The sequence below is a fragment of the Echiichthys vipera genome, assembly GCF_963691815.1.
Source record: "Echiichthys vipera genome assembly, chromosome: 5".
Taxonomy (NCBI): Eukaryota; Metazoa; Chordata; class Actinopteri; order Perciformes; family Trachinidae; genus Echiichthys; species Echiichthys vipera.
Window position 1 is genome coordinate 240,001 of NC_139830.1, and position 23,166 is coordinate 263,166.

General features: G+C 54.7%; 3 protein-coding genes across 4 annotated transcripts in view; all 3 read right to left on the minus strand.

The window, feature by feature from the left end:
* The window catches only part of dvl3b (dishevelled segment polarity protein 3b), a 13,435-nt gene extending 7,403 nt beyond the window's left edge, over positions 1-6,032 (minus strand). For both annotated transcript variants that reach the window (XM_083914571.1, XM_083914570.1), the window contains exons 1-5: positions 5,762-6,032; positions 2,836-2,905; positions 1,612-1,745; positions 666-747; positions 479-600 (exon numbers count right to left, since the gene is read on the minus strand). In XM_083914571.1, coding sequence (XP_083770697.1) covers positions 479-600; positions 666-747; positions 1,612-1,745; positions 2,836-2,905; positions 5,762-5,925 — 572 coding nt within the window. In that variant the 5' untranslated portion in view covers positions 5,926-6,032. The remainder of the gene's footprint in view (positions 1-478; positions 601-665; positions 748-1,611; positions 1,746-2,835; positions 2,906-5,761) is intronic.
* Positions 6,033-6,558: 526 nt separating this feature from the next.
* rnpepl1 (arginyl aminopeptidase like 1) lies at positions 6,559-17,260 on the minus strand. The gene is given in 13 exon segments (XM_083914492.1): positions 6,559-8,517; positions 8,848-8,990; positions 9,671-9,898; positions 10,249-10,357; positions 10,452-10,564; positions 11,280-11,393; positions 11,854-12,089; positions 12,163-12,279; positions 12,558-12,666; positions 12,669-12,708; positions 12,826-12,966; positions 13,047-13,629; positions 16,873-17,260. Coding segments are annotated over 12 exon segments (2,478 nt in total). The 5' UTR covers positions 13,536-13,629; positions 16,873-17,260; the 3' UTR covers positions 6,559-7,878.
* A 3,044-nt stretch (positions 17,261-20,304) lies between these two features.
* Positions 20,305-23,166, minus strand: part of rpl35a (ribosomal protein L35a) — a 48,778-nt gene continuing 45,916 nt past the window's right edge. Inside the window, exons 2-5 of the mRNA XM_083913520.1 lie at positions 22,740-22,775; positions 22,100-22,252; positions 21,851-21,995; positions 20,305-20,389 (exon numbers count right to left, since the gene is read on the minus strand). Coding sequence (XP_083769646.1) covers positions 20,366-20,389; positions 21,851-21,995; positions 22,100-22,252; positions 22,740-22,750 — 333 coding nt within the window. The 5' untranslated portion in view covers positions 22,751-22,775 and the 3' untranslated portion in view covers positions 20,305-20,365. The remainder of the gene's footprint in view (positions 20,390-21,850; positions 21,996-22,099; positions 22,253-22,739; positions 22,776-23,166) is intronic.

Consider the following 23,166-nt stretch of genomic DNA (forward strand, 5'->3'; position numbering starts at 1 on the left):
CTAGCTTAGCACAAAGACTGGAAGTAAAGGGAAACTGTTAGCCTAGCTTAGCACAAAGACTGGGAGTAAAGGGAAACTGTTAGCATAGCTTAGCACAAAGACTGGAAGTAAAGGGAAACTGTTAGCATAGCTTAGCACAAAGACTGGAAGTAAAGGGAAACTGTTAGCTTAGCTTAGCACAAAGACAGGAAGTAAAGGGAAACTGTTAGCCTAGCTTAGCACAAAGACTGGAAGTAAAGGGAAACTGTTAGCATAGCTTAGCACAAAGACTGGAAGTAAAGGGAAACTGTTAGCATAGCTTAGCACAAAGACTGGAAGTAAAGGGAAACTGTTAGCCTAGCTTAGCACAAAGACTGGAAGTAAAGGGAAACTGTTAGCCTAGCTTAGCACAAAGACTGGAAGTAAAGGGAAACTGTTAGCCTAGCTTAGCACAAAGACTGGAAGTAAAGGGAAACTGTTAGCCTAGCTTAGCACAAACCTTCCTCCTGAGTCTTCGTCAGAGGAGCAGAAGCTGCTCGTCTCTAATTGGCTGCTGTCACCTCCACCTGTTGGCCCCGCCCCGCTCGGGTCCGCCGGTCGGGGGGCGTGGCCGTTCAGACGCTCACCTGCAGAGAGAGCAGCCAATCAGAGACCGGCACAGAGTGATGGACAGGATCATAGAGTACCTCACCTTCTTCTTCTTCTTCTTCTCTTTTCTCTGCTGAAGCTTCGACCTCCGACCCCGGCAGCTCCTCCGGACCCCCGGCACTGACACAGACCACAGACCACAGATCAGGGACCAGGACTACAGACTCAAGACCACAGACCACAGACCACAGACTACAGATCAGGGACCAGGACCACAGACCACAGACCACAGATCAGGGACCAGGACTACAGACTCAAGACCACAGACCACAGACCACAGATCAGGGACCAGGACCACAGACCACAGACCACAGATCAGGGACCAGGACTACAGACTACAGACCACAGATCAGGGACCAGGACTACAGACTCAAGACCACAGACCACAGACCACAGATCAGGGACCAGGACTACAGACTCAAGACCACAGACCACAGAGCAGGGACCAGGACCACAGACTCAAGACCACAGACCACAGATCAGGGACCAAGGACTAAAGACTCAAGACCACAGACCACAGACCAGGGACCAGGACTACAGACTCAAAGCCACAGACCACGACCACAGATCAGGGACCAGGACTACAGACTCATGACCAGAGACCACAGACCACAGATCACAGATCAGGGACCAGGACTACAGACCACAGACCACAGACCACAGATCACAGATCACAGATCAGGGACCACAGACCACAGATCAGGGACCACAGACCACAGATCAGGGACCAGGGACCAAAGACCAGGGACCAAAGATCAGGGACCAGGACTACAGACTCAAGACCACAGACCACAGATCAGGGACTAAGGAGTACAGACTACAGACCACAGACCACAGATCAGGGACTAAGGACTACAGACCAGAGATCACAGACTAAAAACTAAAGATAACAGACTAAAGATCACTGATTACAGATTAGAGATCAGAGACAGAATATCACTGATGTTGACATGAACACGTGTGGACTGTGTTTGATGAACTCACTGGAAGGACGGCGGCCTGGAGTCTCCGATCACACCTGTCCGCTCTATGGGGGGCGGGGCCAGACCCGTGGGCGTGGCTATAGAGAGAAGGTCCGCCCCCCTGAAGTCTGACTGACAGGTTTCTGCAGACACCAGCTGACGGACACAGGTAAACAAGTAAACACAGGTGAACTCAGGTAAACACAGGTAAACACAGGTAAACACAGGTAAACACAAGTGTACACAGGTAAACAAGTAAACACAGGTGAACACAGGTAAACAAGTAAACACAGGTGAACACAGGTAAACACAGGTAAACACAGGTGAACACAGGTAAACACAGGTGAACACACAGGTAAACACAGGTAAACACAGGTAAACACAGGTGAACACAGGTAAACACAGGTAAACACAGGTGAACACAGGTAAACACAAGTAAACACAGGTAAACACACAGGTAAACACAGGTAAACACAGGTAAACACAAGTAAACACAGGTAAACACAAGTAAACACAGGTGAACACACAGGTAGACACAGGTAAACACAGGTGAACACAGGTGAACACAGGTGAACACAGGTAAACACAGGTGAACACAGGTAAACACAGGTAAACAAGTAAACACAAGTGAACACAGGTGAACACAGGTAAACACAGGTAAACACAGGTAAACAAGTAAACACAGGTGAACACAGGTAAACACAGGTGAACACAGGTGAACACAGGTGAACTCAGGTAAACACAGGTGAACTCAGGTAAACACAGGTGAACACAGGTGAACACAGGTAAACACAGGTAAACAAGTAAACACAGGTAAACACAGGTAAACACAGGTAAACACAGGTAAACACAGGTGAACACAGGTAAACAAGTAAACACAGGTAAACACAGGTAAACACAGGTAAACACAGGTAAACACAGGTGAACACAGGTAAACACAGGTAAACACAGGTGAACACAGGTAAACACAGGTAAACACAGGTGAACACAGGTAAACACAGGTAAACACAAGTAAACACAGGTAAACACAGGTAAACACAGGTAAACACAGGTAAACACAGGTGAACACAGGTAAACACAGGTAAACACAGGTGAACACAGGTAAACAAGTAAACACAGGTAAACACAGGTAAACACAGGTAAACACAGGTGAACACAGGTAAACACAGGTAAACAAGTAAACACAGGTGAACACAGGTGAACACAGGTAAACATCATTAAGTGTGTGTGTGTGTGTGTGTCTCACCCAGCAGACGACTCGTCCGTTGACAAAGGGAAGTCTGGCCTCATCATCACTGATCTCCTCTTTGACCACACTGTTAAACACACACACACACAGGCACACACACACACACACACACACACACACACACACACACACACACACACACACACACACACACACACACACACACACACACACACACACACACACACACACACACACACACACACACACACACACACACACACAGGTCAGAAGTGGACCTGGTCCCAGAGCACACTAGGCCAAAGGTCCAGGATCCAGTCTGTGATGGTCTCATCTGATCTGAGGCCGGATGTTTTGGACACTCGGGTGAAGAGAGGGGCAGAGCTGTCAGCTGATCACCATCTGGGGATGAGTGGGTCAGAGGATGGGGAAGGTTCTGGACAGACCGGGTAAACCCAAACCAGTAGTGCGGGTGAACTGGGACCGTCTGGAGGAGGCCCCTGTCCCAGAGACCTTCACCTCACACCTCCGGAGGAGCTTTTCTGGCGTCCCTGTGGAGGTCGGGGGCATCGAACCGGAGCGGGCGATGTTCAAAGCTTCCACTGCTGAAGCTGCAGCGGTGAGCTGTGGCCTCAAGGTCTCAGGTGCCTCAAGGGGCGGGGACCCTGGAGCACCGTGGTGGACCCCGGGGGTCAGGGGTCCCCCTGAAGAAGGAGGCCTTCAGGATCTGGTCTCCCAGAAGACTCCGGAGGTGGTTCTGAGGTCCCCACAGGTCTGAAGGGCTGCAGCCTCTGCTGGGTCAGAGGCAAAGCAGCGGGTGTGGGAGGAGTTCACACAAGTCCTGGAGAAGGACTTTGGGGGGCACCGAGGTGCTTCTGGACCACCATTCAGCACCTCAGGAGGGGGACACGGGGAACCGTCCAAGCTGTTCACAGTAAGGACGGGACGCTGGTGCCCTCAGCTGATGAGGTCACCAGCGTCCCGTCCTTGTCCAGGTCCAGGTCAGGACCCAAAGAACCAGGTCCAGGTCAGGACCCACAGAACCAGGTCCAGGTCCAAGCGTGTGAAGTGTGTTTCCTCAGGAGGGGGTCTGGAGTCTCCCTTAGAGAGAGGGGGAGAAGTTCAGCATCCGTGAGGAACTCGGAGTAGAGCCGCTGCTCCTTTGTGTTGAAAGGAGCCAGTTGAGGTGGTTCAGGATCATCTGGTCTGGATGAACCCTGGGCGCCTCCCTAGGGAGGTGTTCCAGGCACGTCCAGCTGGGAGGAGGCCTCGGGGAAGACCCAGGACCAGGTGGAGAGATTAGATCTCCACACTGGCCTGGGAACGCCTCAGGATCCCCCAGTTAGAGCGGGTTAATGTGGCCCGGGAAAGGGAAGTTTGGGGCCCCTGCTGGAGCTGCTGCCCCTGAGACCTGATCCAGGATCAGAGGCTGGAGCTGCTGCCCCTGAGACCTGATCCAGGATCAGAGGCTGGAGCTGCTGCCCCTGAGACCTGATCCAGGACCAGAGGCTGGAGCTGCTGCCCCTGAGACCTGATCCAGGATCAGAGGCTGGAGCTGCTGCCCCTGAGACCTGATCCAGGATCAGAGGCTGGAGCTGCTGCCCCTGAGACCTGATCCAGGACCAGAGGCTGGAGCTGCTGCCCCTGAGACCTGATCCAGGATCAGAGGCTGGAGCTGCTGCCCCTGAGACCTGATCCAGGATCAGAGGCTGGAGCTGCTGCCCCTGAGACCTGATCCAGGACCAGAGGCTGGAGCTGCTGCCCCTGAGACCTGATCCAGGATCAGAGGCTGGAGATGAGGGAGTGTGTGTGACACATATCTGTCACACACACATTAGCTCTTTAATATAAACACAGTTATGTAACTGTGTGTGTGTGTGTGTGTGTGTGTGTGTGTGTGTGTGTGTATGGTGTGTGTGTGTGTGTGTGTATGGTGTGTGTGTGTGTCTCTCTCTGTGTGTGTCTGTGTGTGTGTGTGTGTGTCTCTGTGGTGTGTGTGTGTGTATGGTGTGTGTGTGTGTGTGTGTGGTGTGTGTGTCTCTCTGTGTGTGTGTGTGTCTCTCTGTGGTGTGTGTGTGTGTGTATGGTGTGTGTGTGTGTGTGTGTCTCTCTCTGTGTGTGTCTTTGTGTGTGTGTGTGTGTCTCTGTGGTGTGTGTGTGTGTATGGTGTGTGTGTGTGTGTGTGTGGTGTGTTTGTCTCTCTGTGTGTGTGTGAGTGTCTCTGTGATGTGTGTGTGTGTGTGTGTCTCTCTCTGTGTGTGTGTGAGTGTCTCTGTGGTGTGTGTATGGTGTGTGTGTGTGTGTATGGTGTGTGTGTGTGTGTGTGTGTGTGTGTGTGTGTCTCTGTGTGTGTGTGTGTGTATGGTGTGTGTGTGTGTGTGTGTCTCTGTGGTGTGTGTGTGTGTGTGGTGTGTGTGTCTCTGTGTGTGTGTGTGTGTCTCTGTGGTGTGTGTGTGTCTGTGGTGTGTGTGTGTGTGTGTGTGTGTGTGTGGTGTGTGTGTGTGTGTGTGTCTCTGTGGTGTGTGTGTGTCTCTGTGGTGTGTGTGTGTGTTTGTCTGTGTGTGTGTGTGTGTGTGTGTGTGTGTGTGTGTGTCTCTGTGGTGTGTGTGTGTGTGTGTGTGTATGGTGTGTGTGTGTGTCTGTGTGTGTGTGTGTGTGTGTGTGTGTGTCTCTGTGTGTGTGTGTGTGTGTGTGTGTGTCTCTCTGTGGTGTGTGTGTGTGTGTGTGTATGGTGTGTGTGTGTGTCTCTCTCTGTGTGAGTGTGTGTGTGTGTGTGTGTGTGAGTGTATGGTGTGTGTGTGTGTGTGTGTGTGTGTGTGAGTGTATGGTGTGTGTGTGTGTGTGTGTGTGTCTCTGTGATGTGTGTGTGTGTGTGTGTCTCTGTGGTGTGTGTGTGTGTGTGTGTCTCTGTGGTGTGTGTGTGTGTGTGTGTATGGTGTGTGTGTGTGTGTGTGTGTCTGACCCGTAGTCCTGGTCCTGGGACTTGAAGAAGAACCTCAGGTTCGGTTTGTTGAGGACGTGTTTGAAGTCCAGCAGGGTGACGCGCTGCGCGGGCACGTTGATCCGGATCAGGTAGGGGGTCTCCTGGTCCTCCAGGTGGTAGATGACTCGGGTCTCCTCACACATGCTGACCCCACGGAGCCCGGCCCGGCACGGCCCGGAACAGCGCACCTGCCCGGTCTGGATCTGCGTCCCGGTCTGGATCCGTGTCCCGGTCTGGATCCGTGTCCCGGTCCGGATGCTGCGCCTCTCTGATGCTCTTACCGGAAGTCTTCGCTGTAAAACCAGAAACAATAACACAAACCGCTTCCGCCCGAGCCCTTCAGAATAAAAGCCCACGGGTTTGAACCGGCCTCAAAGACTCAGACCCCCGGAGACCAGCACAGACCCCCGGAGACCACCACAGACCCCCGGAGACCAGCACAGACCCCCGGAGACCAGCACAGACCCCCGGAGACCACCACAGACCCCAGGTGTCCTGGAACATGACTCCAAACTAAATGAGCTGAGCTTTTATTCTGAAGGCAGCGCCTCATAGCTTCCGTCCAACAGCTTTATTCTGAAAATCTCAGAGCTGACATTTCCGCTTTCTTTAATTGAAGCCTTTTCAAAATAAAAGCAGAGAATTGATCCAAATGCAGCTGTTGAGACGTTTTATTGTGAAAGATTCGACCGCAGTCTGTCCCTTCAGAATAAAAGCTTTAAATAAAAGTCAAACCTTTAGTTTCAGTGTTTTTTTATTTATAGTTCACTCACGACTCTGAGAGGCGTTCAGTGACGGCTGGGACGTCTCAGCGCCACCTCTTTGTTTTAAAACAAAATAAAAGAATATTCTGGATCAAACAAGTTCCCAGCAGCAGTGAACGCAGCGTTAAGGCCACGCAGGTGGAGGTGAGGCAGCGAGGACGGAGCGCCGCCGCCACCGGGCAGCGCTGTGAGGCGGCGAGGAGCGGCGTGGCGCCCGGGTCTGCAGGCGTCCGTCAGGAGGTAGCGTCAGAGTCAGAGTCACAGGAAACCGCTGAAAAAAGCAGCAGGTGGTTAAAAAACGAGGCGGCGTTGAGGCAGCGAACGCATCATCAGGGTCCAAGCGCCCGGCTCCTCGTTGCCACGGTGATCGGGTTTATTGCCTTGAGAAGCTGCGTCTGTGAACCAGCTGTGATGATGTCATCAAAGAGCGCCGGACCTCCGACATCTGTTCTTCAAGTTTTCTGTTTCATTGCACCGTCGGCCAATCAGAGGCCGCCTCAGGACCCCCTCAGGACCCCCTTAGGACTGCCCCAGAGCCGCCTCAGAGGCCGCCCCAGGGACGCCTCAGGACCCCCTTAGGACCGCCCCAGGGCCGCCTCAGGACCCCCTTAGGACTGCCTCAGGACCGCCCCAGGGCCGCCTCAGGGCCGCCGGCCTCAGTTTGAGCTGCTCACACTTGAAAAGGACCGGATGAGCGCTGGACGCTAGTTAGCACCTGTTAGCACCCGTTAGCACCGGTTAGCCGCGGTGACGTCACCCAGCAGCTTCAGACGGTGACGGCGAGCAGCGACTTTTACCAGAGAAACGACAATAAATATAAAATAAGGCAAAAGACCCAAGACCTGACGGGTTCACACGCACCGCTACATGCTAACGTAGCTACATGCTAACATAGCTACATGCTAATGTAGCTTCATGCTAACGTAGCTTCATGCTACCGTAGCTACATGCTAACGTCTTTGGCTCGTGTTGTTGTTGTTTGTGGCTCAGAAGTTTAAAAAAGTGAGAAATGAAAAACTACATTACCCACAATCCCGTTCAGGGGGAACAGGATTGTGGGTAATGTAGTTCTTCTCCATGAGCTTAAAACAAACAGGAAGTCGCTCCCTGAACGTGTTCAAGAGGCCGAGTCACCAATCAAAGATGGCGGCGCTGCTTTGTGTCAAACCCCCAGAGCGTGGCGGCACTTTGGCGGCAGGACGCCATCTTTGATCGGTGTCCTCCCTCCACAGCCCTGAGCGTGCTGAACTTCCTGTCGTCACGACTACAGTGTTCTAACTGTCAGCGTCTGTGGACGCCGACCACGTCACACGTCACGCTGACACGTTGACGTCACGCTGACACGTTGACGTCACGCAGAGCAATGGCGGCGGTCGTCCCGGCAGCAGCGGCGACGGGCTGTGGGAGCGGGGTGGGGCCGGTCTGGTGGGTCGAGGCGGGGCCGGTCTGAGGGGGCGGGGCGGGGCCGGTCTGGTGGGTCGAGGTGGGGCCGGTCTGAGGGGGCGGGGCGGGGCCGGTCTGAGGGGGCGGGGCGGGGTCGGTCTGAGGGGGCGGGGCGGGGCCGGTCTGAGGGGGCGGGGCGGGGCCGGTCTGGTGGGTCGAGGCGGGGCCGGTCTGAGGGGGCGGGGCCGGGCCGGTCTGAGGGGGCGGGGCCGGGCCGGTCTGAGGGGGCGGGGCGGGGCCGGTCTGAGGGGGCGGGGCCGGGCCGGTCTGAGGGGGCGGGGCCGGGCCGGTCTGGTGGGTCGAGGCGGGGCCGGTCTGAGGGGGCGGGGCGTGGCCGGTCTGAGGGGGCGGGGCCGGGCCGGTCTGAGGGGGCGGGGCCGGGCCGGTCTGGAACAGGAGCTGCTGCAGAGTCCGTCTGAGGTTTGGATGCAGGCGTCGCTGAGTCTGGTTGAAGATCTCCACGGCAACGCACTTCATCACCCCGGCAACCAGGTCGTCGTACAGCGGCACCGTGTACATCCTGGAGGTCTGCGGAGAGGAGACACAGGGGAGGGTGAGGACCCGAGGACCGGGGACCCAGGACCTGAGGACCCAGGACCTGAGGACCTGAGGACCTGAGGACCTGAGGACCCAGGACCTGAGGACCCAGGACCTGAGGACCCAGGACCTGAGGACCTGAGGACCTGAGGACCTGAGGACCTGAGGACCCAGGACCTGAGGACCCAGGACCTGAGGACCGGGGACCTGAGGACCTGAGGACCCAGGACCTGAGGACCCAGGACCTGAGGACCTGAGGACCTGAGGGGGTCAGGACCACAGCTGTGACGGGGGGGGGGGGGGGGGGGGGTCGTGGCTCACGTGTTTGTGCAGGAACGCTCGCACTCGTGGGAGCTCCGGGTGGAAGGAGTTCCTCACCACCACCTGCAGCCAGCGCACCTGGACCTCCGCGTTCAGACCCCCGAACAGGGACGAGTAACACGAGGACAGGCTGGACATCACCTCTGGGGGGACAGACACACACCAGTCAAGACCTTTCCCAGGACCCGGGACCAGCAGGACCCAGGACCAGCCCGACCCAGGACCAGCAGGACCCAGGACCAGCAGGACCCAGGTCCAGCAGGACCCAGGACCAGCAGGACCAGCAGGACCCAGGACCAGCAGGACCCAGGACCAGCAGGACCCAGGACCAGCAGGAACTAGGACCAGCAGGACCCAGGACCAGCAGGCACTAGGACCAGCAGGACCCAGAACCAGCAGGACCAGCAGGATCTAGGACCAGCAGGACCCAGAACCAGCAGGACCCAGGACCAGCAGGACCCAGGACCAGCAGGACCCAGGACCAGCAGGAACTAGGACCAGCAGGACCCAGAACCAGCAGGACCAGCAGGATCTAGGACCAGCAGGACCCAGAACCAGCAGGACCCAGGACCAGCAGGACCCAGGACCAGCAGGACCCAGGACCAGCAGGACCAAGGACCAGCAGGACCCAGGACCAGCAGGTTCAGTAGGTCCAGCAGGACCCAGGACCAGCAGGACCTAGGACCAGCAGGACCCAGGACCAGCAGGACCCAGGACCAGCAGGACCCAGGACCAGCAGGTTCAGTAGGTCCAGCAGGACCCAGGACCAGCAGGTTCAGTAGGTCCAGCAGGACCCAGGAGCAGCAGGACCCAGGAGCAGTACCTTGGGGCAGAGGGCACAGGTCCAGCATGCGGTCCAGGAACAGGACGATCTGAAAGGTGCTCCAGGCTGAGAGGTCGAAGGTGGACACGGTCTGCAGGTCTGGGCAGCGGCTGGTCCGCCACAGGTCACACAGGTCCTGGACGGGCCGGGTCAGAGCGCCCCCCTCTGACAGGTCCGGCTCGAACAGAGGCGGTCCAGACCCGCTCAGCCAGCGCTCGAACTCCAGACCTGAGGCACGGACAGAAGGACATGAGGCCGGACTACTGACTTAACCCTGACCCAGGACCCAGGACCCAGGACTCAGGACCCAGGACCCAGGACCCAGGACCCAGGACCCAGGACCCAGGACTCAGGACCCAGGACCCAGGACCCAGGACCCTGTACCCAGGACTCAGGACTCAGGACCCAGGACCCTGTACCCAGGACTCAGGACCCAGGACCCAGGACTCAGGACCCAGGACCCAGGACCCAGGACTCAGGACCCAGGACCCAGGACCCAGGACCCAGGACTCAGGACCCAGGACCCAGGACCCAGGACCCAGGACTCAGGACCCAGGGGGGGCCGGTCCTGGACTCACCCTCTCTCTGGGACACGGACGCGTCCTTCAGCTCTGGGAAATACCCCAGGAAGTAGTCGAGGAGGTCCTGGGCCACCACGCTCCTGAACTTAAACTCTGAGATGTAGTCCTGACGACGACAACAACAACAACAACATGTTAGAGAGTAAACAACAACAACAGCATGATGATGTCACGGGGGGGGGGGGGGGGGCGTGTCTCACCCGCAGGAAGCGGTCGAAGCGGCGCTCGTCTCCGCTGAGCTTCGACAAATACGACACAAAACAGAATCCTTTCTCATACGTGAAGAGGTTCATCAGGGAGCTGGGGTTCACCGCTGGGGGGGGGGACCAGGAGGGGGGGGGAGGAGGAGGGGGGAGGGAGGGGGGGGAGGAGGGGGGGACCAGGAGGGGGGGGGGGACCAGGAGGGGGGAGAGGCGAGGAGGGGGGGGGGGGGAGAGGAGGAGGGGGGAGGAGGAGACGAGAGGACGAGGAGAGGTCATGAGAATGCGGCGACTTTCGTGTGTTGGTGCCAATCAGAGGAGACTTCAGACGAGGGACCGGGAAGTGTGTGTGTGTGTGTGTGTGTGTGTCTCTGTGTGTGTGTGTGTGTGTGTGTGTGTGTGTGTGTGTGTGTGTGTGTGTGTGTGTGTGTGTGTGTGTGTGTGTGTGTGTGTGTCTCTGTGTGTGTGTGTGTGTGTGTGTGTGGTGTGTGTGTGTCTCTCTCTGTGTGTGTGTGTGTGTGTGTGTGTGTGTGTGTGTGTGTGTGTGTGTGTGTGTGTGTGTGTCTCTGTGTGTGTGTGTGTGTGTGTGTGTGTGTGTGTGTCTCTCTCTGTGTGTGTGTGTGTGTGTGTGTGTGTGTGTGTGTGTGTGTGTGTGTGTGTGTGTGTGTGTGTGTGTGTGTGTGTGTGTCTCTGTGTCTCTGTGTGTGTGTGTGTGTGTGTGTGTGTCTCTGTGTGTGTGTTTGTGTCTCTGTGTGTGAGTGTGTGTGTGTCTCTGTGTGTGTGTGTGTGTGTGTGTGTGTGTGTGTGTGTGTGTGTGTGTGTGTGTACCTGGCTCAAACTTGACCTGCAGTCTGCTCCCAGGGTTGTCGTTGCCTAGGAGACGCAGTTGTCTGTGCAGGGCGTCCAATCGGACGGCCGTCTCCAGGCAGGTGAACGCCGCACCTGACAGACGAAGAGCAGGTTAAAGGTGACCAGGCAACGATAGGGCGACACAAGGGGGGACCCGAGGACGACACAAGGGGGGGGGACCCGAGGGCGACACAAGGGGGGGGGCCCGAGGGCGACACAAGGGGGGACCCGAGGGCGACACAAGGGGGGGACCCGAGGGCGACCCGAGGGCGACACAAGGGCGACACAAGGGGGGGACCCGAGGGCGACACGAGGGGGGGACCCGAGGGCGACACGAGGGCGACACAAGGGGGGGACCCGAGGGCGACACAAGGGCGACACAAGGGGGGGACCCGAGGGCGACACGAGGGGGGGACCCGAGGGCGACACGAGGGGGGGACCCGAGGGTGACCCAAGGGAGACCCATAGGGGGGAACCAAGGGGGGGACCCGAGGGCGACTAGTGGGCGACCCGTGGGGGGGACCCGTGGGTGACCTGAGGGCGCGGCGCTCACCGTACGCCTCGGTGGTGATGCGGCGCTGGGCGTAGGTGGCCAGCCCCTCGCTCAGCCACATCTCCTCCCAGGTGGCGTTGGTGACGGCGTTGCCGAACCAGCCGTGGGCGATCTCGTGGACCACGTCGATGAGCAGGAACTCGCTGCTCTCCAGGATGGAGGCGATGATGAAGGTGAGGCACGGGTTCTCCATGGCAACGATGGGGAAGGAGGGGGGCAGGAACACGATGTCACACCTGAGGGCGCCCCTGATTAGTCTCTCATTGGCTCCTGGTGATGATGTCACACTCGTGATGTCACAGGACTCACCTGCCCCACAGGTACGGCCCGAACAGCTGCTCCGCCGCCCCGAGCCAGCGCTCCACGCTGCCCCCCAGCTGCTCCACCGCACAGGCCAGCAGGCACGGCTCCGCCCACACCCGGCTCCTGGGGACACAGGCAAGACCTGAACCAGCAAGACCTGAACCCACAAGACCTGAACCCACAAGACCTGAACCAGCAAGACCTGAACCCACAAGACCTGAACCCACAAGACCTGAACCAGCAAGACCTGAACCAGCAAGACCTGAACCAGCAAGACCTGAACCAGCAAGACCTGAACCAGCAAGACCTGAACTAGCAAAACCTGAACCAGCAAAACTGCTTGCAAACCAGTATGACCCGGTGTGACCCAGTATGACCCAGGGGGACCCAGGGGGACTGACCGTGGGCCCACGTCCACGTGCTGCAGGTCTCCGGCCACCAGAGCCACGAGGTAGGACGGGACAGGAAACTCCATGGAGAACTGGAAAACTCGGTCCTGTTTGGAGAAGAGCTCCGGGACGCACTCATCAGGACCGTGACGCCGTCCGGGGCCTGGGGGGGGGGGGGGGGCGCAGAGAGGCAGGGGGGGGCGACAACAACAACAACAACAATAAGGAGAACAGGAAGTGAGCACGTGTTTAGGCAGTAGAAGAAGAAGCAGCGCCTCACCCGGACCGTGGCCGTGTACGTGCTCTTCACCGCCGGAGTGTCGAAGCACGGGAAGAAGGAGCGGTTGCACACGGAGTGACCCTGAGTGAAGACCAGGGGCCGGGTCTGGGCACAGGTGAGCTCCGGGTCCACCCACCACATCTGTGACACACACACACACACACACACATCAGTGCTGACACCCCCCCGTGTGTCCTGAGGACCTGCAGTCCTGGTCTTACCGCCGGCCCGTCCGTGGTGGCGTAGCGGACCGTGATCTGGATCGGCCGGCCCGGCTTCACGGACGCCGGCGGGAGGCTGATGTTCAGGGAGGAGCCGTAGTCCGTGAACGGGTCGACCCGGTACATGAGGGAGACCGGCTCCTCCTGCCCGGCGCCGGGGACCTTACAGTCGATGGAGTGGATGAGGAGGGAGGGGTGGGAGTCCAGGACCAGGGTGTGGACCCCCGGCTGGACCGGGACCAGGTCCAGAACCGACCAGCCGCTCATCTCCTTCACGGCGAAGTTGAGCCGCAGGTCCAGGTGCAGGTGCTTCAGCTGGAAGCAGCGGAAGTTAGACGCCGAGGCCACGTCCACCAGGGGGCGCCCCGGGGGCCCGGGACCCGGACCCTCAGAGGGCCGGGCAGAGTCCCCGACACACCGGGACCCCGAGGCCGGCAGGGACTTACGGCAGCAGCACAGCGAGGCCGGACTCTGGTGGAGCTCCGCCATCAGGAACCCGGGACTGAACCAGGTCAGACCCGGACCAACGGCGTCCACCGGCCCGGTTCAGTGGGTCCGAGACGCGGGTACATCTCTGAAGATCCTGGACCAGGAAACACAGGAGAGGGTCGACCAATCACATCGCTGCTCACAGAAGCAACGACCAATCACATCACTGCTCACAGGAGCATCGACCAATCACATCACTGCTCACAGAAGCATCGACCAATCACATCACTGCTCACAGGAGCATCGACCAATCACATCACTGCTCACAGAAGCATCGACCAATCACATCACTGCTCACAGAAGCATCGACCAATCACATCGCTGCTCACAGGAGCACCGACCAATCACATCGCTGCTCACAGAGCATCGACCAATCACATCACTGCTCACAGGAGCACGACCAATCACATCGCTGCTCACAGAGCATCGACCAATCACATCACTGCTCACAGACACTCGACCAATCACATCACTGCTCACAGGAGCATCGACCAATCACATCACTGCTCACAGACGCATCTACCAATCACATCACTGCTCACAGAGCATCGACCAATCACATCACTGCTCACAGGAGCATCGACCAATCACATCACTGCTCACAGGAGCATCGACCAATCACATCACTGCTCACAGGAGCATCGACCAATCACATCACTGCTCACAGAGGCATCGACCAATCACATCACTGCTCACAGGAGCATCGACCAATCACATCACTGCTCACAGGAGCATCGACCAATCACATCACTGCTCACAGACGCATCGACCAATCACATCACAGAGCATCGACCAATCACATCACTTTTCACAGGAGCATCGACCAATCACATCGCTGCTCACAGGAGCATCGACCATCACATCGCTGCTCACAGGAGCATCGACCAATCACATCGCTGCTCACAGGAACATCAACCAATCACATCACTGCTCACAGGAACATCAACCAATCACATCACTGCTCACAGGAGCATCGACCAATCACATCACTGCTCACAGAGCATCGACCAATCACATCGCTGCTCACAGAGCATCGACCAATCACATCACTGCTCACAGTCAGCACCGACCAATCACATCGCTGCTCACAGTCAGCACCGACCAATCACATCGCTGCTCACAGGAGCATCGACAATCACATCACTGCTCACAGAGCATCGACCAATCACATCACTGCTCACAGGAGCATCGACCAATCACATCACTGCTCACAGGAGCATCGACAATCACATCGCTGCTCACAGGAGCATCGACCAATCACATCACTGCTCACAGACGCATCGACCAATCACATCACTGCTCACAGGAGCATCGACCAATCACATCACTGCTCACAGGAGCATCGACCAATCACATCACAGGAGCATCGACCAATCACATCACTGCTCACAGAAGCATCGACCAATCACATCACTGCTCACAGACGCATCGACCAATCACATCACAGGAGCATCGACCAATCACATCGCTGCTCACAGAGCATCGACCAATCACATCGCTGCTCACAGGAGCATCGACCAATCACATCACTGCTCACAGGAGCATCGACCAATCACATCACTGCTCACAGGAGCATCGACCAATCACATCACTGCTCACAGGAGCATCGACCAATCACATCACTGCTCACAGGAGCATCGACCAATCACATCACTGCTCACAGACGCATCGACCAATCACATCACTGCTCACAGGAGCATCGACCAATCACATCACTGCTCACAGGAGCATCGACCAATCACATCACTGCTCACAGGAGCATCGACCAATCACATCACTGCTCACAGGAGCATCGACCAATCACATCACTGCTCACAGGAGCATCGACCAATCACATCACTGCTCACAGGAGCATCGACCAATCACATCACTGCTCACAGGAGCATCGACCAATCACATCACTGCTCACAGACGCATCGACCAATCACATCACTGCTCACAGGAGCATCGACCAATCACATCGCTGCTCACAGACGCATCGACCAATCACATCGCTGCTCACAGGAGCATCGACCAATCACATCGCTCCTCACAGACGCATCGACCAATCACATCACTGCTCACAGACGCATCGACCAATCACATCACAGGAGCATCGACCAATCACATCACTGCTCACAGAAGCATCGACCAATCACATCACTGCTCACAGACGCATCGACCAATCACATCACAGGAGCATCGACCAATCACATCACTGCTCACAGGAGCATCGACCAATCACATCACTGCTCACAGGAGCATCGACCAATCACATCACTGCTCACAGACGCATCGACCAATCACATCACTGCTCACAGGAGCATCGACCAATCACATCACTGCTCACAGGAGCATCGACCAATCACATCGCTGCTCACAGGAGCATCGACCAATCACATCGCTGCTCACAGGAGCATCGACCAATCACATCACTGCTCACAGGAGCATCGACCAATCACATCACTGCTCACAGTCAGCACCGACCAATCACATCGCTGCTCACAGTCAGCACCGACCAATCACATCGCTGCTCACAGGAGCATCGACCAATCACATCACTGCTCACAGGAGCATCGACCAATCACATCGCTGCTCACAGGAGCATCAACCAATCACATCACTGCTCACAGGAGCATCGACCAATCACATCACTGCTCACAGGAGCATCGACCAATCACATCACTGCTCACAGACGCATCGACCAATCACATCGCTGCTCACAGGAGCATCGACCAATCACATCACTGCTCACAGGAGCATCGACCAATCACATCACTGCTCACAGACGCATCGACCAATCACATCACTGCTCACAGTCAGCACCGACCAATCACATCACTGCTCACAGGAGCATCGACCAATCACATCACTGCTCACAGGAGCATCGACCAATCACATCACTGCTCACAGTCAGCACCGACCAATCACATCGCTGCTCACAGGAGCATCGACCAATCACATCACTGCTCACAGGAGCATCGACCAATCACATCACTGCTCACAGACGCACCGACCAATCACATCGCTGCTCACAGACGCATCGACCAATCACATCACTGCTCACAGACGCATCGACCAATCACATCGCTGCTCACAGGAGCATCAACCAATCACGTTTGTGTTTGTTAAAGTTTATTATTCATAAATTTTATTTTGTTTATTTGGAAGATTTGGAAAAAAAAGCTATTTAAACATTTATAAATATTTAAAATGTTAAATAATAAAATAATAAAATAATAAATGATTAAATAAACAGACTCAGAAAGTGACGTTTCAGAGTCTGAGTGCACGTGCAGCTGCTGCTGCTGCTGTTGTTGTTGTTGTTGTTGTTGTTGTTGTGGTTGTCAGGACTCACCCTCAGCCGGACCCTCCTGGACCCCCGGACCCGGGTGTAGCTGCTGCAGACCGGCTCCTGCAGCTGGGACCCCGGACCCCCCTTCACCAAACCGCTGACTCAACACTTTCACACGTTAGCACGGCGGGCTAATTAGCATTAGCACCGGAGACACACCGGCTCCTCCTCTGAACTCTGCCCGGGCTGCACGCTCTGTGTCCCGGCCACCGCGTCCCGACGGTCCCGGTCTCTGGGTCCCGGTCTGTCAGTGGGTCTGTGGGTCTGTCAGCTGCTGGTGTCGGTGCGGACCGGAGGACCGGAAGGACCGGGGACCTGAGGACGGAAGGAACGGGGACCGGGCACCTGAGGACCGGAGGATCTGACTCTAACCCTCCGGAACCAACAGGAAGTGAACACGGCACCAAAAAGTTTGAGCAGACCGGAAGAGGGCGCTGAGGAGCCAATCAGAAAACAGCTGCTGCTCCAGGGCAAAGGTCACGTGACGTCACCGGACGCACCTGCAGCACAGGTGCGTCAGGTGACGTCATTGAGTAATATTTAATAAAGTTTAATAAAGTTTTTAATAAAGTTTATCCTCTTTTTCACAGTTTCTTTGACTAAAGCTTAAAATCTTCTCACACTTTGTTAAAAACATTAATATAAAGTTTCATAATTAATTATAATAAAGTAAAATATTGTGTCACAAAAAGTTAAAGACACTTCCTGTTTGTGAAGAAGACACTTCCTGTTTGTGAAGAAGACACTTCCTGTTTGTTAGAAAGACACTTCCTGTTTGTGTGCGCTCATCGTTCACAGCCAGACTTGTTCAAAATGAACATTAATATTTTAAATATTAATATTTTAAACATTAATATTTTAAATATTGTTGATGTTGTATTTTTTGGGGCGAATAAAAGAAGAACTGATCTTATTTTGGTGGTTTTCTCCAACGGAGGACAAACAGGAAGTGCAAACACAAACAAACAGGAAACAGGATTCATTTCCCTTCAGACGAAGAGGAAGAAAGATTCACATGAATCTGATTTATTTACATATTTATGGGCGTAAACATCAGTGGGGGCGGAGCCGTGTGTGGGACCAGAGCGCCGTCTGCACCGGGACGCAGGAAGCAGGAAGCAGGAAGCAGACGGAGGGGGCGGAGTCTGAAGTCTGGACCCAGGAGGGACATTTGTTGTGGACGGACACACGAGGGTTCAGATCTGACTCAGACCCCGGTCCTGACTGACCCTGGTGAGGTGGACCAGGGGAAGACCAGCAGAGACGCTGGTCCGAGCGCAGCCACCAGGGGGGGGTCCTGCCCCCCGCCGCTGCCTCCAACATCCTCGGACCGCCACGGGACCAAGTCAGGGACCGGGAGGACGAGAGACCCAAAGACTGAGACAGACCCTGGTCCAGAGTCTGGTCCTGACACAGACCCTGGTCCAGAGTCTGGTCCTGACACAGAGACAGACCCTGGTCCTGACACAGACCCTGGTCCAGAGTCTGGTCCTGACACAGAGACAGACCCTGGTCCAGAGTCTGGTCCCTGACACAGAGACAGACCCCGGTCCAGAGTCTGGTCCTGACACAGACCCTGGTCCAGAGTCTGGTCCTGACACAGACCCTGGTCCAGACCCTGGTCCTGTCACAGACCCTGGTCCCTGGTCTTCCTTCAGGTCCGCAGTAACAGCTGTTCTTCTCTGCAGCAGCAGCGTTGCATCATGGGAGGTGGAGTCCTGTGTGACGCCCTCTGATGACATCACAGGATCATCTGCAGCTGTTTATTTATTTATATTAAAGTTTATATTTTTAAGTTAATTCACATTTTAACTTTTAGATTTATTTTATTTCAGAAATAAAAACATTAATGTGAATTTAATGTTTTTAAAAACAGATTTAGAGATTAATTTTATTATTCCTGATGTTTGTTTGTTTCACTAAACACGTTTATTTTGATTATTTATACTTTTAATAAAGAAACTAATTATTTAATTTAAACTGAAACCAGGTTCAAACCCTTAAAACTCAGTTTATGCAAAAAGAAAGATCATTTAAACACTTTAAGGGTCTGAGGTGTTTGTTAAAGAACGTTCTCATGACGACAGTGACTCAGCAAAACTGAGGTTAAAGAACTCTGTCAGACGCAGTGACTCAGCAGATTTAAGGTTAAAGAACTCTGTCAGACGCAGTGACTCAGCAGATCTGAGGTTAAAGAACTCTGTCAGACGCAGTGACTCAGCAGATCTGAGGTTAAAGAACTCTGTCAGACGCAGTGACTCAGCAGATCTGAGGTTAAAGAACTCTGTCAGACGCAGTGACTCAGCAGATCTGAGGTTAAAGAACTCTGTCAGACGCAGTGACTCAGCAGATCTGAGGTTAAAGAACTCTGTCAGACGCAGTGACTCACCAGATCTGAGGTTAAAGAACTCTGTCAGACGCAGTGACTCAGCAGAACTGAGGTTAAAGAACTCTGTCAGACGCAGTGACTCAGCAGATTTAAGGTTAAAGAACTCTGTCAGACGCAGTGACTCAGCAGATCTGAGGTTAAAGAACTCTGTCAGACGCAGTGACTCAGCAGATCTGAGGTTAAAGAACTCTGTCAGACGCAGTGACTCAGCAGATCTGAGGTTAAAGAACTCTGTCAGACGCAGTGACTCAGCAGATCTGAGGTTAAAGAACTCTGTCAGACGCAGTGACTCAGCAGGTTTAAGGTTAAAGAACTCTGTCAGACGCAGTGACTCAGCAGATCTGAGGTTAAAGAACTCTGTCAGACGCAGTGACTCAGCAGAACTGAGGTTAAAGAACTCTGTCAGACGCAGTGACTCAGCAGATCTGAGGTTAAAGAACTCTGTCAGACGCAGTGACTCAGCAGATCTGAGGTTAAAGAACTCTGTCAGACGCAGTGACTCACCAGATCTGAGGTTAAAGAACTCTGTCAGACGCAGTGACTCAGCAGAACTGAGGTTAAAGAACTCTGTCAGACGCAGTGACTCAGCAGATTTAAGGTTAAAGAACTCTGTCAGACGCAGTGACTCAGCAGATTTAAGGTTAAAGAACTCTGTCAGACGCAGTGACTCAGCAGATTTAAGGTTAAAGAACTCTGTCAGACGCAGTGACTCAGCAGATTTAAGGTTAAAGAACTCTGTCAGACGCAGTGACTCACCAGATTTAAGGTTAAAGAACTCTGTCAGACGCAGTGACTCAGCAGAACTGAGGTTAAAGAACTCTGTCAGACGCAGTGACTCAGCAGATCTGAGGTTAAAGAACTCTGTCAGACGCAGTGACTCAGCAGATCTGAGGTTAAAGAACTCTGTCAGACGCAGTGACTCAGCAGATCTGAGGTTAAAGAACTCTGTCAGACGCAGTGACTCACCAGATTTAAGGTTAAAGAACTCTGTCAGACGCAGTGACTCAGCAGATCTGAGGTTAAAGAACTCTGTCAGACGCAGTGACTCAGCAGAACTGATGTTTTATTGTTTCTGTACAAACAAAAATGGCCGTCTCTTCTTCTTCTTCACACCCTGGAAGGATACAGCATCTGAAACAGGAAGAAGAACTTTGATTTATCCTGCAATTTGCACCCCGCCACAATAAAACACACTCAACTCACGACATTAAAAACAAAGAATGAAGTGGCCTGTCACACTGAGCTCATTCTCCCATAATGCACTGCACGGTTCTTAAACCCAGGACGTGGTTTTGAGGTGAACTCAGTTTCAGTTTTTTCCTCTTTTTTAAAAAACAGAAACTCAAGAACTGAACAATGACGTGATTCTAACAGATCTCAGATCAGCCTCAGGGTTTCTGCTCCACACACTAACAGGAAGTTCAGCCGGGGCCGTGGAGGCAGACGGCGTCCGCGCTGTGATGCGGCGACACACCGGGGCTTCTCTCAGAATCAAAACTTCACCAACGCAAAGGAGAAGAACAACACACACACACACACACACACACACACACACACACACACACACACACACACACACACACACACACACACACACACACACACACACACACACACACACACACACACACACACACACACACACACACACACACACACACACACACACACACACACACACACACACACACACACACACACACACACACACACACACACACACACACACACACACACACACACACACACACACACACACACACACGCGCACACGCGCACACATTAAAGGAAACTAAAGTTCCACTTTAACTCTTTTCCTTGGTGGATTTTCTCTCACGGCCACTTTATCAAGCGTGCCGCTCCTAGACGTGGTACGGTTGCACTCACACTGGTCAAAGGAACCAGACTTTAGCCGTGACACGTGCTGGGGCACGGCACGGAGGCACAGTGGGAGGGGGCACGGGACGGAGGAACAGTGGGAGGGGGCACGGGACGGAGGAACAGTGGGAGGGGGCCCTGAGAGACTTAGAACGTGGCGTGGTTGTTGCTCTGATTTACTGGGATTTTAACGGCCAGCCAGAGAAAGTGGTTTCCATGACGTCTTTCATGTGTTAGACCCTTAAACAGCCTCAGACTCTGTTTCATCATGAGTCTGAATATTAATATTCATCTGAGTCACAAACAAACATCAGCCGTTTCCACGCCGACAGGTCGGCCGACACATCCAAGATGGCGGCAGCCGTGTTTCTGTAGCTCCTCCCAGCTGGAGGACGTCTAACCTGACGCATCACTTCCTGTTCACCAACACACAAATATATTTATCCTCAACTCTGCATCAACACGGACGCTCTGACATCACTTCCTGTTTCAGTGACCATGGAACGCCTGCGTCCCTCCGTGAGCCGGCGCGCTAACGTGGCCCTCTGCGAGCCGGCGCGCTAACGTGGCCCTCTGCGAGCCGGCGCGCTAACGTGGCCCTCTGTGAGCCGGCGTGCTAACGTGGCCCTCTGTGAGCCGGCGTGCTAACGTGACCCTCTGAGAGCCGGCGTGCTAACGTGGCGGCGGTGCGTTCACAGACCCTCGGTCACTCACCACTCTGACTCGGTGTCCGATGGCCTTGGCCGGCAGGTTGCTGCTGAACTTGGCGCGCACCATCCCGCTGCTGCCGTGCGCCCGCGTCACCTTCCCCCAGATCACACGGGTCTTGTTGGGCTTACCGCCGGGCGTCACCGTGTTCCTGCGGACACACACACACACGCGTCGTTAACACACACACACACAGACACACACACAGACGGGTGTAGGGTGCTGGGCGCTGGCTGTGGCGTGGCGTGCTCTTACTTCTTGGCCTTGTAGACGTAGGCGCAGCGTTTGCCGAGGTAGAAGTCGACCTCGTCTCGGGTGTAGCAGCCCTCCACCTTCAGGAGCGCCGTGTGTTCACGCTGGTTCCTCAGACCGCGCTTATAGCCGGTGAAGATGGCCTTACTCCACAGTCTGTCAGCCAATCAGAGAGAGGGAGGGAGAGGGGTCAGCCAATCAGAGAGAGGGGGGTCAGCCAATCAGAGAGAAGGAAGGAGAGGGGTCAGCCAATCACAGAGAGGGAGAGAGGGGTCAGCCAATCACAGAGAGGGAGAGAGATGGGTCAGCCAATCAGAGAGGAGGTCATGAGTTGTCACTAAACGTTTCCTTCAAAAGTCGATGATTCTGTCGCCAACGCCACAGTGACATCATCTTTGTTGTTGTTAGCAAAGAGGCTAACAACAACAAAGATGTCATCATCATTATCGTTGTTGTTAGCCTCTTTGCTAACAACAACGATAATGATCGTAGTTAGCAAAGAGGCTAACAACAACAGCAGCGTGAGAGCAGCAGAGTGAACGACAGGAACACGTGTTTGTCTCAACAACAACAATAACAACAGCAGGTGTTTGTGAGAGGAAGAGACAGAGGACAGAAGAAGGAGAAGAAGAAGAGTTCTCACCTTCCAGGCATCGTCAGGTTCTCCAGGTGAGTCCACCTGAGAACACATTAGTCTGTTATTACATAATAAATATATATAAATATTATTACATATGAGTTTCTATGAAGTCATTCAGAGACAATCAGCCTCCATCAAACTGCTGCAACTTTACCCCGACACCGCGGCGCTTTACCCAAAGTTTAAACTTTTTAAACCTGAAACATTAAAGTTTGAGCTCCTGAGAGAAAGTTCTTCCCTCCGTCACAAACACGTTCGGCTGTTTATCGTGAATCTGACGTCTGGGACACGGTCTCTGAGCCCTGGTTAGAGACCGTCACCCTGGTAACGGTCTCTGAGCCCTGGTTAGAGACCGTCACCCTGGTAACGGTCTCTGAGCCCTGGTTAGAGACCGTCACCCTGGTAACGGTCTCTAACCTCCTTTAAACAG